This window comes from Cucurbita moschata, unplaced genomic scaffold (assembly GCF_002738365.1).
Source record: "Cucurbita moschata cultivar Rifu unplaced genomic scaffold, Cmos_1.0 Cmo_Scf00063, whole genome shotgun sequence".
NCBI lineage: Eukaryota > Viridiplantae > Streptophyta > Magnoliopsida > Cucurbitales > Cucurbitaceae > Cucurbita > Cucurbita moschata.
Window position 1 is genome coordinate 250,836 of NW_019268579.1, and position 20,990 is coordinate 271,825.

Below are 20,990 nucleotides of genomic sequence, written 5' to 3' on the forward strand. Positions count from 1 at the left end.
TTTTTTTTTTTTTTTTTTTTTCTTTTTTACGAATACTATACTCAACCCAACAAATAGAGGGAAGGAGAAGCATCAACCTTACAGCCAAAAGAGCTTTAAAAAAGCTACTCAAGTTGGCTTGAATTGAACCTACCTTGTCTAAGCCATCTGGAAGCGAAAATTCTCCCTCTTGGTTTACATTTTATGAAAATATAGATTTGGTGTCCATGTTATAGATGTAAGTACAAGAGATTCAATACTGTCCTTAAGCCTTACTTATCTATTAATATGGAGGCAAAACATATATATATGCATACATGTGTACATGTATAGTGTGCGTGCATTGTAAGCTTTTCCCAAGCTATCTTCTTCTTTTGCCTTTACTCCATCACTTCATGTACACTCGAGACTAAACTGACGATCTGCCTATTGGAGATAAATGATGACCAACTTGAAGTGACAAAGTTCATTTAGACCTTTTTTCACCGTATTGGGTCAACGGCTAGACATACACACGAGCTTATCCAATGAAACTGAACAAATTTTACTCTTTGAAGGAAAGTAGTGGCTTCCACATGCTAAGGACAAAAGAGAGGGCAACACATAAAAAAAGCACCCCCCCTCCACACACACACACACACACAAAACAAGAGGGTAGGTGATGAATTGTTGATATAATTAAATTTACCATATCCCATCAGCTTGGTGATTTAACATGGTATTAGAGTAGGAGGTCCGATGTTCGAACCCTTGTAAAGTTGTTTTGGGGTGATATAAATAATTTTACTATAACCTATCAGCTTAAAACTTTTGGGTTGATTGGTGATATAAAAGGGAAAGTGAGATGAAGGAACTCAAGTTGTTTAGAATAAAAAACAATAGAAATCACGGAAAAATTGTAGATAACATCCAAAGGGAGATATTGGAGTGAGCTTCCCTCTAAGTCTCTTCCCAAGATTTCTCATGCCCTTGAAATTCCCATATTATTTTCTAACCGAAATTCCAATTAATGCAAGTAGTAAACGCACTTGCCAGAGAAACTGCCCTCTATTACAAAGGGGGATAGACAATCAGCTTGTCCATCATGTCATCGTTACTCCATCTCAATATCGAACTAACATCAAAAAGCTCCAGAAACTTCCCACAAAACTTCAGAGCAAAAGGGTAAATCCATAAATCAGGTCTTCCAATGCCCATTTTGCATACAGGACAATTTCCATTAATATAATTAAAAATTAAATCTGTCAAAAGTGAAGGTGGAACATCTGGAAAACCTGACTAAAGAAAGATAAAGATGGAGACGAATAGCAAGAATATAATGGATAAATGAAGGAGAGAAAAGTACTTTTTTCCACAGTGTAGTTTCAACTGTAAGGAATTAAACATCGTCATGAGATTCAATAGTAAATTTATTGATAAATGATTGAACCCACCCAGATTTTTTCAGAACCTCTATTCCAAAGGGGAAAAGATTAGTTGCATTTCGAGTGATATAATTGGGTTCCCTTTTAATATTCAACAACTTCAATATTTCCTGTCTGATTGCACCCAAATATGCTAATTTCCATTTACCATCAAATTTTATGATCAAATTAATGAAAACGGTGGATGATTACCTTCAGTGATTCCGATAAATCCAAACAAATAATAACAACCATAGAGCCAGATTTTCAATTCTTTCCGGATTTTGGGCATACTAGGAAAAAAAATAAAGAAACTAATAGACCGAGGCACAGATTGCAAGCAAAGACAAAGTTAGACTTCAAGAAATCGTTGCAAGTATGCACGAAAGTTCAGCTATCACTTAACATTTTGTTCCGACTACTGCCAGTTTAACACGAAATATAGCGAAATTAATAGAGAAATTCAGATAAAGTTCAACGCAACAAGCGACGGATTTCTAAGCTGCTAAATTGCGAGAAGAGCATCTCGTGACCAGCAAAAGTGATGCAAAGAATAATCAGAATGTACATAATGGCGTAATTGGGAGTAGAACTTACGAAAGTAGGAGAAATTTGAAACAAAATTTTCTAAAGCTTGAAGATTGAAGACCTTGAGGGTTACCAGAGACAGGATTCCCGATAATCCACGGAGCAGAGTCCGGGATTCGAACCTCGACGGACGTCGTCGCTGACGTTTTTCACTGTTTTCTGGAGAACGTGTGGAAAGATTCGAAACCCTTTTTTATTTTCTTTTTTCTTTTTCGAAACCCTTAATTAACCACAATGTATTAAATTTTCTCACGTGAACAACCTTTTTTCCCCGCGAATCTGATGGTCCTAATTTGAACCTGGGACACGGTCATGCTCGTCCAAGGCATGTTGTCCATAACAAGCCCAACCCTTTATCTCTTTTCATATTATAGTGTTTTGTATTTCTAGGAAGTATGACATTTCAGAAATATCATGTCTATGCTTGTCAGACATGAAATGTTTCAAAATGTACTAGGAGATACGATTCATTGTCAACTTCTCCCGACTCAAGTTTATAGTTATTTCTCTCTTACTTGCTTATATAACGTCTCTTCCAAAAATCTCTTTTTCGAAAATCTCTCTCTGCCCTTGCTTTCTAAAACCTTCTCTTAAAACCGAGGCTAGAGGCTTGAACATATGTCGCTTGGCCATAGGTGACGCAAGAACAAATTGGCTTAGCTCACTTGTCGTTCGAAAGTGAGTGCCGCACAATCGCAAGTCCGCTGCCATTAAAAGTGCGATTGTGACACTGGGCAGTGAAGTCTTTTTTTCTTTAATTTAAGAATTAATAATTATTATATGAAATTAAAGTATCTCTATCAAATAATAGTTGCGTTATTATCATCAATATCGTCACTATCGTCAATAATCGAACCCTTAAACTTGTTCTCCATAAACTTGTTGGAAGCAGAGTCAATTTCTCGTACTTGCTTAGTATAACTATTGGACTACCAAGCACTTGTCCACTGCTCTTATCGTCCTCTTAGCTAGCTCTGCGCTCGTTATCCTTATTGTTCTCTCTATTGGAGTTCTATGGCTATAACCATATGTTGTGGCGGCAGCTCCAGCTCGCAACCACTTGGCTAAAGTAGTTCAACAAATGAGCGGGGCGAAATAGTCATCAACACATTTTTCTTTTTACAGTTCCTTGTCTAGTTGAATTTTAACATTGATTAAATGTCTACGTAACTCAAGCAGTAATATGCTTATCCATCCAGGTATTGTTAGTTCGAGTATTAACATCTTCACGTAATATCGATATAACGTGTATTCTCTAATAACCACCAGATATAAGTTCAAACCAGTTTATATGATCCTAATAGCCCGTTTATATAAATTAAAATTAAATTTGGAATTTCTCTACGTTGTATAAAACAATATTAATCTATCAGCTACATTGTGCCCGTCTTTCTCGATAATTTATTGTGGAGGTAATGTTTTGAACTATCTCATGTTTAGCAATCATACTCATATGAACTCGGATGTCCATTCTCTTAATTTCTATTTATTTTTTTACTTTTAAAACTATTTATTTAATTTTTAAAATTAGGCGTATTTTCTCATATTTTAATCACATTAATTTTTTTAAAATAATATTTTAGTTGTAGAAAAAGGGCAAAGTTTATAATTATTTGATTTTTTTTTTGTCTTAATGGAAATTTAAGGCCTAAAATGGTTATTAAATTAAATCGTATTTTTTTTTTCTTAAAATTATTTCGATACTTTAAAATAATAAATAGAAAATTAAATATTCATAAAAACAAAAGAATAGGGCCTTCTCTTACGTCATCTCGAGCTTAACGCACTCTCATCTCGTTCAAATTTACGAATTAATTAAAAAATAAAAAAAATAGAGAGAAACCCTTAAATAAACCCGGGAAGCCTTCTTCTCTTTCCCTCGTCTTCTTGCCTCCATTCGCACTTGGAGAGCAACCATCCGTTCGTTCTCCCAAAAGCATTTCCGTTATTCAATCTCGTTCTCGTTTGCAATCCCGAAGCTCGCCTTTGTTAGGTTTGTTTTGAAGCTTTTCCTAATCTTTCTGGGCATGTTTTCTTGGTTTATTGATTTTGTTATTGGTATTATTGTTATTTTTATGCTATTTACCGCTATACCCAATTTTGTTTCACCATTATCGAATGGAATGTTGAATTACGGATGTTTTTGTTTGGTTCGCCCATCGCAAAATGCGTCACTCAATATCTTCGTCTCCGATCGGCTGCAAAGTTGTATCTGTTGCGGTTCAGCTTTGATCGAGATCAATTCGTGTTTTCTCTTCTGACGATCGGGTTTACTGCTTCATTTATTTCTGCGTGCAATTTTCATCATCGTCAATGGGTTACGAAGACAATCCGTGAGCACTTGACATTATTGAATTAGGGTTTTTAAGTGTGATTTGTTTCTTTTTTCTGTAAGGTTTTTGTTTGTATCAGGTACCGTGACGAGGATGGTGAACCATTGATGGACTTTGACCACATACAGTCAGACGGTGAGCAATCCCCTGAACCGTACAATCCTGACGAACTATTAGATGAGGATATTGGTGATTGGGGCGGACGGCAGCGATCTCAGACTCCAGTCTATGATGCGGAGGAGCCCCAGGCCAGGCCTAGGAAGAGGTTGATCAAAAAGAGTTTGGCTGGTAAGGAAACAATGCCATCTAATTTGGCGGATGGTTATGATGATGCGGCGGGCCAGTTTGTGAGGGAGGGATCGGAGGAGAGGAAAAGGAAGAAGGGGATCAGTAGTGGAAAAATGGAGAAGAGATTCAAACCTGAGAAAAAATTTGGAAGTGGTAGCGGAGGCAAGAGTAGATTGTCCAAGAAAGCCTTCTCAGGGAAAGGGTTGAAGGATCAAGATGGGGATGTCAAGGAGATGTGGGAGACTATTGCTGGTGGCGGTTCTGATGTAAGAACTCTGCATAATCTTTTATTTGATTTTGATTTTGATTTTTTCCCCTCAAATTCTGCTTAGAATGAAATATTTATTTTCTTCAGTATTTAGTATTAGAAATTAGAGTGCCATTTCCCCCAAATTAGGCTTACTTTTCCAATAAAAATTAGTTTATTTTTCTTGTTTTGTTGTATAAGTACATAGTGATTACTTATGCAATTTGATCTTCTCAGCATTGAAATGTAATCAGAGGAGGTGGTGGGGTATTGTACTCTTGTTATTATATGCCCTCTCCTATTTATTTATTTTTTTTCATTTTTTTTTATTTGTGCAGAATCAACATTTTTTAGGTTTTCAATGTTTGTAAACTTTGTTTTCTGTTAATGTAATAGGATGACCATGAGGGTACCAGAACAGTAGATGATGATAATTTTATAGATGATAGTGGTGTAGATCCAGCTGACCGGTATGGAAGTGATGATGAACCACGTTCTCCCCGCTATGCTCCCGAGGTCAGTATTTTTTTTTTCTTTGGACAACATAATGTTATGAATTAAATGTTTTACTGTTTCATGGTTGTTAGTTAACTGACGAACTGCGTATTTCAATATGTAGAACTGCATAATTGAAGAACTATATGAACTTGTTAAAACTTGAGCTCCTTCTTTGTCTGAAGATCTGCATTTTATTTCTTTTGAAATAGTCAAATAATAGCTATATCTGAATATGCTTAGATATTAATTAATGGCCTAGATTTTTCTTCAATCACCTACTTTTGTATCTGGATTCTAATAGGCGGAGGAAGGTGAGGAAGATGATGAAATTAATGATCTCTTCAAGATGGGTAAGAAGAAGAAGAAGAATGAGAAAAGTCCTGCGGAAATAGCATTGCTTGTGGAGAATGTCATGGCCGAGCTTGAGGTCACTGCCGAAGAGGATGCAGACCTTAACAGGCAGGGGAAACCTGCTGTCAATAAACTGAAGAAGCTACCACTTCTTACTGATGTTCTTTCGAAGTAAGTAGTAATGCAGTCTTCTATCTTTTATTTTATATGTTTATCGTATAAATTTTGGTCATCTTTCATAGAAAGCAGCTTCAACAAGAATTCTTGGATCATGGAGTGCTAACCCTTCTAAAGAATTGGCTTGAACCTCTGCCCGATGGGAGTTTGCCGAATATAAATATCCGGGAAGCAATATTGAAGATTTTGACTGATGTAAATAGGTTTCCTATTCTTTTAACATCCTATGATATAGTGGTCATTCAAGTTATTCTTATAACGCCCAACACTGTATTTCTTTTCCTTAGTTTCCAATAGATCTAGAACAATATGATAGAAGAGAGCAGCTGAAGAAGAGTGGCCTTGGGAAGGTTAGTGTGAGGTTTACTTTTAGCGATTTTCTTGACTCCTGATCTTTCTTATTTTTTTTCCCCCTTTTTACCAGTCGGAAACAAGTTTGGTTATGATGTACATTTTGTAGGTTATTATGTTTCTATCAAAATCTGATGAGGAAACCACATCCAATCGGAAACTTGCAAAAGATTTAGTAGATCAATGGGTAAGTTTACCTTTTCCTTCCCCTCTGCAGTTCTATCGTGATACTTCCTAGAAGGACATATTCCCTGTTTATCATGAAAGTAGAGAGTTGCAAGATGAAGAGTACAAGTATGCTACTGTGGGGGTCATTTTATGTATAATTGGGAATTATTCCTTACTTTTTTCCCTATACACTGTGATAGAGGTTGTTTCGAGCAATGCCTGTCACTTCCAATTTAATTATATGACCATGAATTGTTTTTATTTCAAAGAGTTCTCAATGTTTTCCGGCTTGGGATTATGCTCCCTAGGGAAGGAAGACTATATATTTGTTGGACTGGCTCCTGTTGTTGATTTGCCTAGTTCGTTGAATGTCCAACCTTTTAAAGTATGGGACAGAATTGGCATTTCCTGACATGTTGAAGTTAATATTTGCAGAGTCGACCCATATTTAATAAAAGTACTAGATTTGAGGACATGAGAAATGTGGAAGATGAGAGGGTGCCTTATAGAAGACCCATGGCGAAAAAGTACTTTTCCTTTATCTTTAATTTTTTTCTCGATCTACTATTTCTTCTGTTGTCTTTTTAAATACTAATGGAACCTCGCCTGTAAAACGTTCTTGAAGGTCGGGAAACAAAGTTGCTGGAATGGAATCTCGAGATGGAGATCTTGACTTGGATGAATTCTCACAGTAAGATTTGATCTCATTTATTACGTAGTAGTGGACCTAGTGCATTCAAGTTCTAAATCTTAATCTAAATTTATCCTAGTCCTCTTTTTTCTGCATTGTTTACATTTAAGTTTTTTATTTGTGCCATCGATGCAGGGGACGTAAGTCTGGTCAGTCGTCCTCAAGGCAGCATGCTTCACGACCTGAAGCAACACCATTGGATTTTATTGTCCGTCCCCAATCTAAGATAGATCCAGATGAAATCAGAGCTCGTGCTAAGCAAGCCGTGCAAGATCAACGTCGTATCAAGGTTAGTTTTCTTCATTATCATATGAGCTAAATGAATAGAAAATAATCCTAACCTAAAGGTTTAGGCATTTAGTTTGCTGAACCCCGGGATTAGAACTACAGGACACATTGTGAGAAAAACCATGGTGACCTCTCGTGTACTGGATGTTTAATGTTTAGGATCACACGTCAATCCAGGAGCTAGGAAACTTCCTTTATTCTAGTTTAGGAGATTTCTTGTATAAAAAATAAGGGTATATTTGGGATGCCAAAAGCACTTTCAACCTAAAATCATCGTGTTTGGAGGCGATTTATTATTTATGATTAGAAGTTATTTCAAATATTTCGTGAATTAGTAGCGAACCACTCTGGGTTGTCCACCTAGTGGTCAATAAGGGCTATGTAAATAATGAAGTGCTTAGAGGGAATGAGCAAGCTATAGTGACCCCTTAGGGAGGACTTAATATTTTACGAGTTAACATTGACAATCAAATGTAGTAGAGTTAGGTAGTTGTTTCGTGAAAATAGTCATAGGAAAGCATTTAAAATCATTGTTTGGGGTATAGAATCAAATATTGAAGTGTTCTTAATCTAAACACTTAATAAATGACTTCTTTTAAAAGCATTACATTACATACACGTTGAATGTCACTTTTGTTGAATTTGAAAGAAAAAGAAGGCATCTTTGCAAATATCTGAAGACAATATGTGACTCTCGCTACTTAAGAAGGAGAATAAGATGCGGCCAACTGCTCATCTGTTTTTTACATGTTGGTCATTTTGTCAGCGACACATTCATTTATTGTCTCCATGGACTTGTTTGTTCCATACTCCATTCTAAAATCAAAGCTTGATTATCCATGGCAGATGAACAAAAAGTTGCAGCAGTTGAAGGCTCCAAAGAAGAAGCAGCTTCAAGCAACAAAACTTAGCGTCGAAGGTCGCGGTATGCTCAAGTACTTATGACGTGTTATTTAACTTGCTATCGAAAGAACTCGAAGTCCGAGTCTGCCATCCCGATCGTGGCCAGTAAGTCCAACAAATGGCTTAATAATGAAGGATATGCAGACGCCAAAAAAACAGCTGCAGTTCGTTCATCTACCAAAAATCTTCCATCCAATGACCATAAACTCACCAAGAGATCTTAGTTAGTTATTTCGTTCTTTTTCCGTTGAAGTGCTTAAGTTTCCTTGTACAAAATCACCATCGTATGGTGGAGCCAATTGGGATTTTTTGAGAACGCCATTTTTTCTATTGAATGTGCCAATGTGCAAAAACCTTTCTTAAGTTTTGTTTTGCTTTTAGTTTCCAATAGGCAAAACCACTAAACTCACGATTTGTTCAATCAGTATCTTAAGCTTAAGAAAATTATTTTAATTTTTTAAAATAAAAATTTGGCATAAACCTTTAAATATTTATTGTTTTAATGATATCCAAATTCTTTATATCGATTTTTATTATTTTAGCAGTTAATATTATACTCTTTAAATTAAAAATTTTGGGTTAAATAGTTTGGTGGTAATAATTCTTAATAGTGATTTAATTTGTGCATTTTATAATATTGAAGGGTGTAATTGGCAAATTTCATTAGTTTATGGGTGGATTTTGCAATTTCTCACTAGTTTATTTATTTATTTATTATTATTTTAAAGAATAAAGAAATTTTGAGGTTAAAAATGAAAATAAATAGTTTGGTAACAGTTTGGGATATGAAAATAAAATGTTTAAAATTAGAGGATAAAAGAAAACAGTTGAGATGGAAATGCGGTTTAAACCGACAAAATAGAAATTTCGATCAAATTTACAGGTTAGTATAAATCCCTCGTTGTCTGTTAGCGGTATTCCTCTTCGGCTCCCCGGTAACCCCAAAGCAACTGAAAGCTACTATTGAGTTCATCTTCTTCCGCCACCGCCGCCTGGTTGTTTAGGGCTTCGACTAAATCGGAGTTCCGCCGGTGGACTATAACCAGAATCTGGCAACCATTAGTTTCGCCTGCCAAAGGTTAAACGTTTCATTGAGGTACTGTTTCATTTGCTCTTTTTTTTTGGTCTAATTTTATGTTCTCTAGTGACTATGTTTTCTCCGTTAGATTTATAAGACATATATGGAAAATTTGGATGTGTGAGGTTTGTCGCCAGGGAAAATAATCTTTTACGTTCTGCCATTGTTAAATTACGGTGGGGCGGTTAGTCGAGACGGTTTTTCTTTGCTGTATTCGTGTTTAGTTCATTCTTATCGCACTTCTGTCATTAAATGGAATTGTTTGTGTATTGTTTTCTTGGGGTCAAATTTTGGTGGTGATCAACAGCTAGTTTGTTCTTCTCTCTAGGTGCTGCTATTCTGTAACATACTCGAGTAATGTTTATTTGTTTGTTTATATATAAATTTCCTACTTAGTCATTAAGTAGATGACTCTTGCCAAATTATTGATTTATATTTCGATCATTTTGCTGTATGCGGATGTTCATAGGAGTAGATACTTCCCAGTGAACTTTATATTTTTTCCGATTATATTTAGTTAATAGTATCAGATTCAAATTTGGAAGATGTTGTAATCTCTATATTTTTCTTCCTTACTGCCATCGATTGGTTCAATGAAATTTGTTTTTAATGTTTGGTTGATGTACTAGCCAGGCAAGAAGATGGTTTCTGGGTTGATAAATGCAAATCCAGTTGTATACCAAAAGAAAGAGCGGCGGGCTCGAAACACTCCATGTGATAGTGACGAATATGCAGTGGAACCCATTGATCAGTTGGAAATTTTTGATATCCTTTTTCATTTTTATAATCTCTTCTTTCTTGTGTTTTGATTAAATATTCAACTAAATGTTGGACCTTATAACTATTTGGAGCAGTAGTTTACTATAAAACTTTTACTAGGCTAACTTTCGCATAATTCAACTATTAACTTTTATACCCTCGACCAAGAGATTAGAGGTTTGAATATCCACTCCATATGTTCTTGAATTAAACAGTGAAAAAAAAAAAGCTTATTTATTGAAATGATAGCCTTCAGTCAGTCGATGCTCAAGGAATCCTGTGCTTTTCTATATTGCTTTATACCTTAAGGATAAGCAATTGTGATTTTTTTTATTAATGAAATTGTGGTTTCTTATCCATTTTGTGTAAAATGTATCTGAAGAGGCATTTTTATACAAGTTTTGTGGAATTCAAAGGGATTATGAAGCAGATTATGTGCATGTTAACTCTATATAATTTTCCTTAACATTCTTAAATCATATTAGAGATATAAAAGATCCTGAGCACCCGTACTCTTTGGAAGAGCTTAAAGTAATAACAGAAGATGCAATTGAAGTAGATGATAAGCTTAGCTATGTGAGGTAACCTAATCTTTAGTATTCCTGCTGTCCTAACCTCTTTCATCGATCATAATTGTAACGTTTGTTTATTCTGGTGGTTGAGTCCCTTCTGTAAATGGATGTGTTGCTCTGCAGGGTTACGTTTACTCCAACAGTTGAACATTGTAGCATGGCAACAATTATTGGTTTGTGCTTAAGAGTTAAGCTTATGAGGAGCCTACCTTCTCGGTACAAGGTATTAATCTTGAATCTTGTTCCTTATTATTGGCTAAGCATTCATCTTCACTAATGCATGGTTGGGTCAATTAGTACTCATAATTCAGCTTGTAATTAGTACTCTTCTCGGGAATCTGTGGAAAGAAAGAAATCAAAGAATATTTGCAGAAAAGACACAAACTTATACAAAATTTTTCGACAATATTATTTACCATGTTGGATGTGATAATTTCACGATGGAATTAGTCATTGCAGGGTGGTGATTTTAGAAACCCAAATTAGAAAATTTCCCCCTCGTTCTAAACTTCAAAATAATTTCATTTTACATTTGGAATTTAATTTTTTATTGCTTAAAACCCATTCCCCATTGTTTTAGGTTGACATAAGAGTAGCTCCTGGATCGCATGCTACTGAAGCAGCAGGTATCTCGGTGACTTTTTCCTGTTTACTGTACATGCTCTCATGTTTTAAATTCTACCTCGCTCCTACACATTAGCAGTCCCCAAGCGACCATAAATCTACTTTTTCTACAAATTTCTATTCAACATCTAGTTTTACATTATGAAAAGCATCAATGATGAGTTGCCTTTTGGAAAAAAATTATGAATATTTTGCTCGTAGCTATAATTTATAATTACCTATGCGTCGGTTCCTTAAGTCGCAGTCTTTTCGTTTGCAGTAAACAAACAACTTAATGACAAAGAACGAGTTGCAGCAGCACTGGAAAATCCAAATCTAGTAGACATGGTTGATGAATGCTTGGCTCCATCTCATGGTTGATTGAGTTGGGAGTGCCAAATGGAGTTAGATCAACACTCATCTGAAATCCAATCTGATCGAGGAAGAGAAGAAATGGTCGTGTAAGTGTGTTTTGTATTTTGTGGTTATGTATTTATCATGTCTTTAAACTTGATGTTCATCTATGATAGATCGATTCCAGACTCTGTTTGTTCGAGATTCGTTGTTTTTATTTCGGTTTTGATCTTGAGAAAATATATCTATAGAACGACTGTTTGATCTGTAGTCCTACTTCAGCAGCTGATCACTTTAAATGTTCTTGGTGCAGGCCCCACAATCTTTTTTTCCTTCGCAAAAAAAAAGAAAAAAGGATTTTGTGAGCTTTGCTTCACGGTTGGTTCAGGAACATGGATATACTTCTCCATTTTATAATGCAAAGTACACGCCTACATCTATTCTTTTTTGAGTTCAAAAAGATGTTGAGCATAAGCTTGACTTGAATTTTTTTTTTTTTTTTTGTCTAAAATATAGAGTAAAATTTCCAAACAAAGATATAGAGTAAAAGATCGGGTGTGTAATCTCCATTAGTTTAGCTATGATCATGTTACATATTTTTAACTTACTATATAATTTTACATTTTTAGCAGTGAGATATAATTTTTAAGATGTTTAGATTATCTGATTGTTAAACTTTAACGGTATCTAATAAGTTTTTGTGCATCATAACGAGGGTAAAAAACAAGTTTTTAAAATTTTTAGTAGGTGTAATAACAGAAAATGAATAGAGAGTAAAAACAATAGAGAGTAAAAACAAGTGCATCAGGAAAATTAATAGAGGGTAAAATAGGTGCATCGTTATTAGGGAAAATTAATAGAGAGTAAAACAGGTGCATCATAACTAGGGATAAATGTTTTTTTAATGTTATGCTATTAAATATTAGGGAGATTGTTACTCTAACTTAGAATTCATTTCTATCAAGTCATTTACTTTTAGGGTTGTGAAATTTAATATATATTTTTTTCACCCAATTTTACCATCGATTGGTCAATCTGGTCGTCAATCTAAGCATAGCGAAGTAAATAGGACATCAAGTACCATCTCAACGATCGATTGTTTGATTTCTATCTCAGTTATTGTTGAACGAAAAAAAATAAAAATAAAATAAGCTTGTAACTTCTTCCACATATGCCCTATAGAAACCATAAAAGCTGTAAAAGTAATAAATGAAGATTGCAAAAAAGGGATAAATGCCATTATGTAAAACCATGAGTGTAACGAAGGCCAAAATAATTACCAACATGACTTGAAAACAAAGCAATCCCTAGAAACCCTTTATTTACAAATGAAGCCCTCCATAAATATCACCAATATCCCACAAAACACAAACCCAAAAAGAACCAATGGCTAGAATCTCATTCATTTTCGTCTTCATATTGGCCTTCCTCTCAGTTGCAGCCATGGCAGAGGCCAAAGAAAAAGATGGTGCAGTGACTAACTTCCATGACCAGCAGTTCATATGGGGAAGGAAGGAGAGAGTGAATCATGGAAGCTTTAGAAGCCCTAAGAAACACCTTCTCAATCCTCACCATTTTCAGCCATTTGATCCCTTTCAAGACCCTATTGATCTCTGAAAACCTTTCTTATGATCTTTTTATGCTTTTTCTTTCTTTCTTTCTTTCTTTTAAGGGGTTTTTAGTGGTGAATTGTTAGGTAATTGTTTGGGGAAGTTCATATGTTTATAATGTTTGTATTTATTTTGGTGTACTTTGATTTGTACCATAAGGTTGAGTTTGCCTTTCTAATTTATGTATGAGAACTTTGTTTGTGGGTTCATGTTGAATACAGGTGGGGTACTACATTTTTTTTTTTTTGGAACCTCATTTACCAATACAATAATGACACCTACAATATCAAATTTTATAATTAAACAGGAAAATGCAAGTTTTCCTATAACAAATTTGAATATTAATTATATAAATATGTGGAGAATTTTGCTAAGCTAACCAAATCAGTCTTCATCGTCAGAATCATTGAAGGTAATCTTCGTGGACTTGGGAGCATCTGCTGTAATTTCCTTGAAGTGTGCTCCATAGAGCTTGGATTCCTGCAATGAAATCCATAACAGGGCCATTTTTAATGTTTTGTGCATCCAAAATATTGAATGAAAAGGTTCTACCAAGCTTAATATTTGCTAAAAACATTAGTTTTTTTTTTTTTTTCCTTCTACCAACCAGATATCAAAATCACGAACAAAAAGTTGATTCCAGAACACAAAATAGCTCGTAATGGAGGCTGGTTATCAGTGTTTACACAAGAATGTTTTATGAAGAAGATGTAATAAACAAGAATCTTTTACCTTTTTCTTCACGTGAGTACCAAATTTCAAGAGCGCATCTGGTACAACTTGCTTGGCTTCACGGAGAACATTCACCAGCTCCCCAGCAAGTCCCTAAAAGAAATGGCAGCAAAGGTTAAGTGAATTGAACAAGCCAAATAATTTGCTTGGCTTCACGGAGAACATTCACCTTGTTTTGTTGCATGAAGAATGTGTGAGCGACACCCTTCTTACCAGCCCGACCAGTCCTTCCAATTCTATGGACATAATCTTCAGTTGTGAGAGGAAAGCTATAGTTAATTACTACTTCTACTTCTGGAATATCTAAACCTCGGGCGGCTACATCAGTAGCTATCTGTAATTATCAACATAATATACATTTGATCAAGCCATAGCTAAGTATTGAAAATAAAAAGGGAAATTTATAGAATATTCCCATCACAACAGGAAGCAGTTTAGCATGAAAAATATATACTTCTACTGTTACACAGTAGGCATACTGGTGTTGCAAGATATTAGTCAGCATTGCAATGGAATAATAGGAAAAACTCACAAAACAGCCTTGACTGGAAGGTAAAATTCATAAATAAATACCAATAAACGAAGAGAAAAGATTCTGAAAAAAGTGAACTATGATGAAATAAAATACAATATGAAAAAGAGTCATAAACTGTCGAAGGAACAACTATTTGCAAATGTATACCATTAATGGATAGCTTCCGCTTTTAAATAATGACAATGCTTTTGTGCGTTCAGTTTGTGCTTTGTCACCATGTATAGAAACAGCCTTCCAACCCCTAGAGAATTGAAGTAGAGGAAAAAAAGGCTCAGAAAAATAGAGAGATCATTCTTTAGGAATTAAAAATCATGTCCTTCTGAATCAGAGGAGCCAAAATTGTAAACACCAATCTAGATTACCTTCTCTGGAGCATTTTTTCGACCCGTGCAGCTTCATTCTTGTACAAGACAAAAACCAATACTCTGTTCCTGGAAACAAAAAAAAAAACCCGTTGTTGCCAAATCATTATTCTCCGATACATATATGTAGAACAAATCATTAATTATAATAATTTCAATTTTATGAAAGGTTCAAAATACCTTTGGGATTTATGGTATTTTTCAAGCAGAGCAACTAAACGATCATCACGTGCACGATCATCCAAGACCTATCCATGTGAATGATTAATGATTCTGAACTCTTTTTGTTTAATTTATAATAAAGTTCATCTGGATATGAAAGAATACCTCAACTATTTGCACGACATCATGATTGGCAGCCAAATCCTCTGAACCTACAACCACCTGTCATAAAATACGTCCATCTTAAAAGGTTTAAGAATAACAAATTAGGATATTATTGAGTAATTGCGAAGTGTGCACACCTTTACTGGGTCAGGATCCATGAATTCTTGAGCCAATTGATTAACTTGTAGAGGCCATGTGGCACTGAACATAACCATCTGGCGTTCTGCAAAAGAGTTGGAGCTTAATATGAGTGCACAGCACCATAGAATCTTTAGTCTTGTAGAACCAAACTCAGGATATAACAGTCATTTAAAAGTGTGTGAGTGTAAAAAAAAAATGCAAATGAAGACCAAATATGTTTACCTGTACAAGTCTGACTTAATATAGACCGCACTTCTGGTTCAAATCCCATATCCAACATTCTATCAGCCTCATCAAGAACCTACAAGAATTTAAGCTGTCTTGTTAATAGGATTACACATCGAGATAAAAGAAAAAGGCACAACATAGAACCAATGAGAAGGCAGAACAGAGATACTAGTTTGAACCCAGCAAAATCTATTGCCGCTAATCAGTATTCTCTTTCAAATTCATTTTATGAAATGACGAAATTTTGAGTAACAGATTGCATGCATACTGTTAATATATCTAGGTTCAAAGTTCTTTACAGTGCACAATTTAATTCTTATTTTAAGTTATACCCAAATTGTAATCATCTCTAACTCAAGCACCTACCTTATCGCAACACAAGGTTTGGAATTTTTGTGAACTTTCATGGGGAGAAAATTAAAAAAAAAAAAAAAAAAAAAAAAGAAGAAGAAGAAGAAGAAGAAGAGAGAGTAAAAGGGAGGGAGGGACCCAAGAGAGAATGAAAGAGTACAAAAGAAGCAGAAGGTACATACAAAAAGAAAGTCCAGCAAAAGAAGACTTAAAGTTAACTAAACAAAAGAGGGGCACCAATTCAAAATAATAAGACCAGAGGGTAACAACACAACTCCTTAGAAATTGAACCCAAAAGGAGACACTAAACCTAACATTCAACCAAACCTCCTCCGAGGAACTCGCCAAATTGGATCAAATTATATTTTCAATTTCTATGGTATTACATACTATAGTTCACAGAATCCCACATAGATGCAGCATGTCTGATTAGCAATCCTACATTGTGCTTCAATACTTCATTTTTTTAATGACTACAATAAAGATGTTAAATTCACATGTTTATTTCATGAACACCTTGCACCCATACATGAACGCACAACATGGCAACTATAGCAACAACAACAACAACAAAAAAAAAAAAAGAAGAAGAAGAAGAAGAAGAAGAAGAAGAAAAGATAGACATCAATAGATTTAACTCAAAGTGACCATTCTCCTAAGGTTAAGAATATACAAGTTTTGGTACCAAAGAGATTGGTCACATACCACAAAGGATACTTCCGAGAGTCTGCAGATCTCCATTTCCATCAAATCCTTTAAGCGTCCAGGAGTTCCAATAACAATGTCCTGAGGGTAAGAACATAAATGTGTGATTGTATGAAAAAAGAGAGAGTGAACAAAATTAAGGGGGAAAAAATGTGTGCTTGTCCTAGGTTGGTTGTAATCTACAACATGAAAAAAAAAGTCCCAAAATCACAAAGCGGAAGCAGAAACATCATACAACACCAGATTTAAGACAAGATATTTGGCTTCCTTTGGAGACACCTCCATACAAACAAGTAGACGTCACACCACATGGTTCTCCGGCATTTTGAAGTACACTTGAAATCTGCCATAGCACATGAAGCCTATAATTAATCACAAATCTGATTCGTAAAACAACAAGATCAACATGAGATTGACATTGCGATGAACACAATTACTATGATCTAAGGACATTGTCTTCTCCATTGCAAGACTATCGAAACACATAAAACTGATGATGTCTTATGGTAATTACAAGCTTAGATATATTCCACTTAACTTTACAAGTGCAACTAATCTCATCTCGAGATGGAAAATTTTAATAAGGTTCCAATCCCCGTCCCCAAGTTAAAGGTAATATAAGCCAGAAAAAACGTATAAACAAAGAAAATAGCATTCGGAGGGGCTACATAGCGAATCGAACCCTACCAAGGTTTACCCGTCAGCCATTCATGTGATAAAAGCTTGGCCAATTTCTCATTATTAAGTGGATACATTAGGCCAGTTTTCCTTCTCTAACCTAATAGGAGATTAATCGAACCCTAGAAAGCTTCCAAAAGTCCTGCCTATAAAATCTTTTCCCTCACTTCCCTTGAATTAAATTATTATTAGATAGAACAAAAACTGTACAACCAAACGACAGCCCTGACTAATTAAAAAAAAAATTGAAATATAAGACTATATGCAAATTATCAAATACAATATGCAATCGAAGTGAGTTGAATTTCGTGAGAACGTACTTGTTGAGCTAATTCCCTCGTAGGTGATAGAACTAGACAGAGAGGACTCCGCCCCTTCGGCATCTTGCCCTTTCTCTTGTTCAAAACATGCATAATACCCGGTACACCAAACGCCAGAGTCTTGCCTGTGACCACAAACAACTAAAATATCCGCTATGGCTACACAATGGAGATTATGATCCCATTATAAAATGCTAATAGCCAAATCAACAAATTACCTGATCCAGTGGCGGCGATGCCAATAAAATCTCGACCATGCAACAAGAACGGCCAAGCGTGGGACTGAATAGGAGATGGACTTTTGAAAGTTCGACAGCATTCCAATACTTCATCTGGAAGTCCCGCTTCGGCAAACGACTTAAGCGGTGCGAACTTTCTCTCCTTTACACCTTTACCAGTGACTACCACGGATCCATCGGTAGAATTTTCATTCACCTTCGGTACTTCCTTTTCATCGGAGGTTGTGATGCTTACGTTTTCATCCTTTGGTTTCTTATGCTTTTTCTTCTTCTTGTGAAGCTCTGAATCAGTTCCCACCAGTACATTCTTCTCGTGACTAACTTCATCCTTCTCTTGACAACCCGATTCTCTGTCTCTCTTCTTCTTCTCTGTTTTCGTATCGGATTTCACAAAAACCTCTTGGGCAACCGGTTCGCTGACGGTAGAGTCCTCTTCGAGCTTTCCAACCATGGCGGTGTCTGGTAGGGGAGCTCGGCTCAGGTCGAGTCGAAGAGAAACAGCTAACGAGAGGCCAATTGTGTCAGGAGCAAACTTGGGGGATTTGTAGGGTTTTGACTTTTTGACTTATGATTATTTTTAAAAGATAATATAATAATAATCTGCATTCGTCTCGCAACAGTGGCTGTAGTTTAGTGGTGAGAATTCCACGTTGTGGCCGTGGAGACCTGGGCTCGAATCCCAGCAGCCACAATTATCTTTTTTTCTTTTTAGACATTTTTTTAGGTCTCCAATCCCAGCAGCCACAATTATCTTTTTCAAATAATTTACATTTATTTTTTTTCTTTTTAGACATTTTTTTAAAAAAATTAATCATAAGTCAAAATAAGGACTTATTAAATAAGTTTTTTTTTAATATATTGTTATTGTTTTTCTTTTATTATTATTTTAAGAAGTAATAAAATCATTTTAAGTAGCGTAATCGAGAGAGGCTGCTAATTCAGAGATGAGTCTCATTTGATTAGGAGTGATGCAAACAACATGGGCCACGTGTATTAAATCTCCATGTATCTTTTTGCAACAGTATCAGGTCCACGTAATAAATTAATCATAAATAATTGATATCTACCAATTTCTTATTTATAAAAAAACAAAAACACTAAATTATTCAAATTTCCACCCTAAACTTTTACCTTCCCAAAACTTTCATAAGTATTATAATATTAACTTTAAACATAAAATATTTTCTAAAATTTGTAAATAAAAAATATTATAGCATGCTTTTTAAAACATATATATGGTACAAATTTGATAATATTTTAAAGAAAAACATCATTATAGCTACAAATTTCCTTATTTATTTATTATTAAAAATATAATATTATAGAATATTCCCATCCTTTAAAAACATAATATTATTAAAAATTAAATTATTAGAACATTATTTTTATTTTATTTTAAAAATTACTCAACAAAATAAACTATATAGTCCAGAGATTGAATTGGATGGGGAAAGCAATTGCATTCTCTCCATCTCTCCTCCATTCTTCACCTCCCACTCCCAATCCTGAACCAGCCATACTTCTTCCGCCACGTGTCCCTCAACTATCCAAACTGCCAACAAATCCCCACCTTGTTATTCTTCCCTCCCTCTTTCATTCACATACATCACAGCTTCCTCATCAACATCTCCACACCCCCTTCCCTTCTCTTCTGATATGCAAACTCAAAAACCATATACGTTCAACAAAAAGGTAAAATATCCGAGTTAAGGACGAGTATAATTCAACTGGTTGAAGCATATATGTTCAACAAATAGATCAAATGTTCGAGTCAATAGCTCTTCTTTACCATACAAGTGAGCTTCACTAAATTTTTAACCATCAAAGTAAGAGAACTCGACCCAATTCACAAAAGCCATCTATGTCCCTCTCTTTACACAACAAGCACACAAGCACAAACACTCGGGTTTCTTTCGTTCCAAACAGATAATTTGTGGCTCTTTTAAATCGCCCTTAGGTTTCATCCATTCTCAGCCTCCTATTTCACTCATGTTCCAAATCTAGACTTAGAAAACATATAAATGAAAGGAGGAAAACAAACCAAAGCCAAAGCCAAAGCCAAAGCCAAAACCCACCCCTCATTTCATTTCTCCTCCATACACTACAAGATAAGGGGGAAAAAAATCTCCCCCACCAACAAAAGAGACCATCTTCCTCTTCTTCTTCTTCTTCTTCTTCTTCTTCACTCCCTCAACAACTGAGAGAGAAAGAAGAGGAAAAAAGAATGGCAGTTTGTACAGTGTACACAACCCAATCCCTAAACTCAACCTTCACATCCTCAACCACAAAATCCCATTTGGGCTTCCACCAAAAGCACCACCACCACCACCACCAACAACTGGTTCTCTTCAGCAGCAATGGGAAGAAATGGTGGAGCAGTAAAAGAGACGATCAGAGCAGCGTGGCCAACCGCTACGTGATCACCTGCTCGGCAGGTGGGCAACAGACAGTGGTGATTGGTCTAGCAGCAGATTCAGGGTGTGGGAAAAGCACTTTCATGAGGAGGCTAACAAGCGTGTTTGGAGGGGCAGCAGAGCCACCAAAGGGCGGCAACCCAGACTCAAACACACTCATCAGTGACACCACCACCGTGATATGTTTAGATGACTATCACTCACTGGACAGAACAGGGAGAAAAGAAAAGGGAGTCACAGCACTTGACCCAAGAGCAAACGATTTTGATCTTATGTATGAACAAGTTAAGGCCCTTAAAAACGGCGTGGCTGTTGATAAGCCTATTTACAATCATGTCACTGGCCTTCTTGACCCTCCTGAGCTCATTAAACCACCTAAAATCCTTGTCATTGAGGGCTTACACCCCATGTAAGTTCTTTAATCTCTATCTTTTTCTAATATTTTGCGATGATTTTAGGTAGAAGAATTGAGCAATATACAAAAAAGAACAGAAAAAAAAAACACAAGAATAACAGAGGATTTCGTTTTTTCTTCATTAAATAGGTATGATTCAAGAGTAAGAGACCTGTTGGACTTCAGTATCTACTTGGACATCAGCAATGAAGTTAAATTTGCATGGAAAATTCAGGTTCCTCTCAAGAACTATCTTCCTTTTGTAGTTTTCGAGCTGTTTTAGAGTATTTTTAAAGAACCCCCCCCCCCCCCCCCCCCCCCCC

General features: G+C 35.6%; 5 protein-coding genes and 1 non-coding gene across 10 annotated transcripts in view; 4 read left to right on the plus strand and 2 right to left on the minus strand.

Moving 5' to 3' along the window:
• The window catches only part of LOC111437451 (bZIP transcription factor 16), an 8,829-nt gene extending 6,674 nt beyond the window's left edge, over positions 1-2,155 (minus strand). The window contains exon 1 of one of the 3 annotated variants that reach the window (XM_023075428.1): positions 2,032-2,155. The gene's annotated coding sequence lies outside the window, so the exon portion shown is untranslated. Of the gene's footprint in view, positions 1-1,979 lie in introns of all 3 variants that reach the window. The other 2 variants (XM_023075427.1, XM_023075430.1) reach the window with 2 other exon arrangements.
• A 1,668-nt stretch (positions 2,156-3,823) lies between these two features.
• Positions 3,824-8,648, plus strand: LOC111437466 (protein IWS1 homolog 1). The gene is made up of 12 exons (XM_023075458.1): positions 3,824-3,963; positions 4,177-4,303; positions 4,383-4,857; positions 5,235-5,354; positions 5,638-5,858; positions 5,930-6,059; positions 6,152-6,214; positions 6,325-6,402; positions 6,819-6,910; positions 7,009-7,074; positions 7,210-7,363; positions 8,209-8,648. Exons 2-12 carry the CDS (start codon positions 4,284-4,286, stop codon positions 8,305-8,307), a joined length of 1,518 nt encoding a protein of 505 aa, XP_022931226.1. The 5' UTR covers positions 3,824-3,963; positions 4,177-4,283; the 3' UTR covers positions 8,308-8,648.
• A 490-nt stretch (positions 8,649-9,138) lies between these two features.
• LOC111437257 (protein AE7-like) lies at positions 9,139-12,212 on the plus strand. 3 transcript variants are annotated; one of them, XR_002709420.1, is made up of 7 exons: positions 9,142-9,361; positions 9,977-10,108; positions 10,578-10,683; positions 10,798-10,897; positions 11,255-11,300; positions 11,558-11,738; positions 11,945-12,212. XR_002709420.1 is itself a non-coding variant. In XM_023075142.1 (6 exons), exons 2-6 carry the CDS (start codon positions 9,985-9,987, stop codon positions 11,656-11,658), a joined length of 477 nt encoding a protein of 158 aa, XP_022930910.1. In that variant the 5' UTR covers positions 9,139-9,361; positions 9,973-9,984; the 3' UTR covers positions 11,659-11,901. The 3 variants fall into 3 exon arrangements, 2 of the variants coding, with proteins under 2 accessions (XP_022930910.1, XP_022930909.1); XM_023075142.1 differs by lacking the exon at positions 11,945-12,212 and having other exon boundaries at positions 9,139-9,361; positions 9,973-10,108; positions 11,558-11,901; XM_023075141.1 differs by lacking the exon at positions 11,945-12,212 and having other exon boundaries at positions 11,558-11,901.
• A 1,285-nt stretch (positions 12,213-13,497) lies between these two features.
• On the minus strand, positions 13,498-18,381 carry LOC111437470 (DEAD-box ATP-dependent RNA helicase 5-like). Its single transcript, XM_023075463.1, has 13 exons — positions 17,839-18,381; positions 17,621-17,745; positions 16,858-16,965; positions 16,623-16,703; positions 15,561-15,639; positions 15,335-15,420; positions 15,198-15,254; positions 15,051-15,118; positions 14,871-14,939; positions 14,656-14,749; positions 14,143-14,307; positions 13,974-14,066; positions 13,498-13,721 (listed from the first exon to the last, which is right to left on the minus strand). The coding sequence occupies exons 1-13, from the start codon at positions 18,308-18,310 to the stop codon at positions 13,626-13,628; spliced, it is 1,593 nt and encodes a 530-aa protein (XP_022931231.1). The 5' UTR covers positions 18,311-18,381; the 3' UTR covers positions 13,498-13,625.
• A 97-nt stretch (positions 18,382-18,478) lies between these two features.
• TRNAH-GUG lies at positions 18,479-18,550 on the plus strand. Its single transcript has one exon. It is a non-coding gene; the product is annotated as a tRNA-His (tRNA).
• Positions 18,551-19,896: 1,346 nt separating this feature from the next.
• LOC111437471 (phosphoribulokinase, chloroplastic) overlaps positions 19,897-20,990 on the plus strand; it is a 4,483-nt gene continuing 3,389 nt past the window's right edge. The window contains exons 1-2 of the mRNA XM_023075464.1: positions 19,897-20,682; positions 20,818-20,902. Of these exons, the coding sequence (XP_022931232.1) occupies positions 20,084-20,682; positions 20,818-20,902 (684 nt within the window). The 5' untranslated portion in view covers positions 19,897-20,083. The remainder of the gene's footprint in view (positions 20,683-20,817; positions 20,903-20,990) is intronic.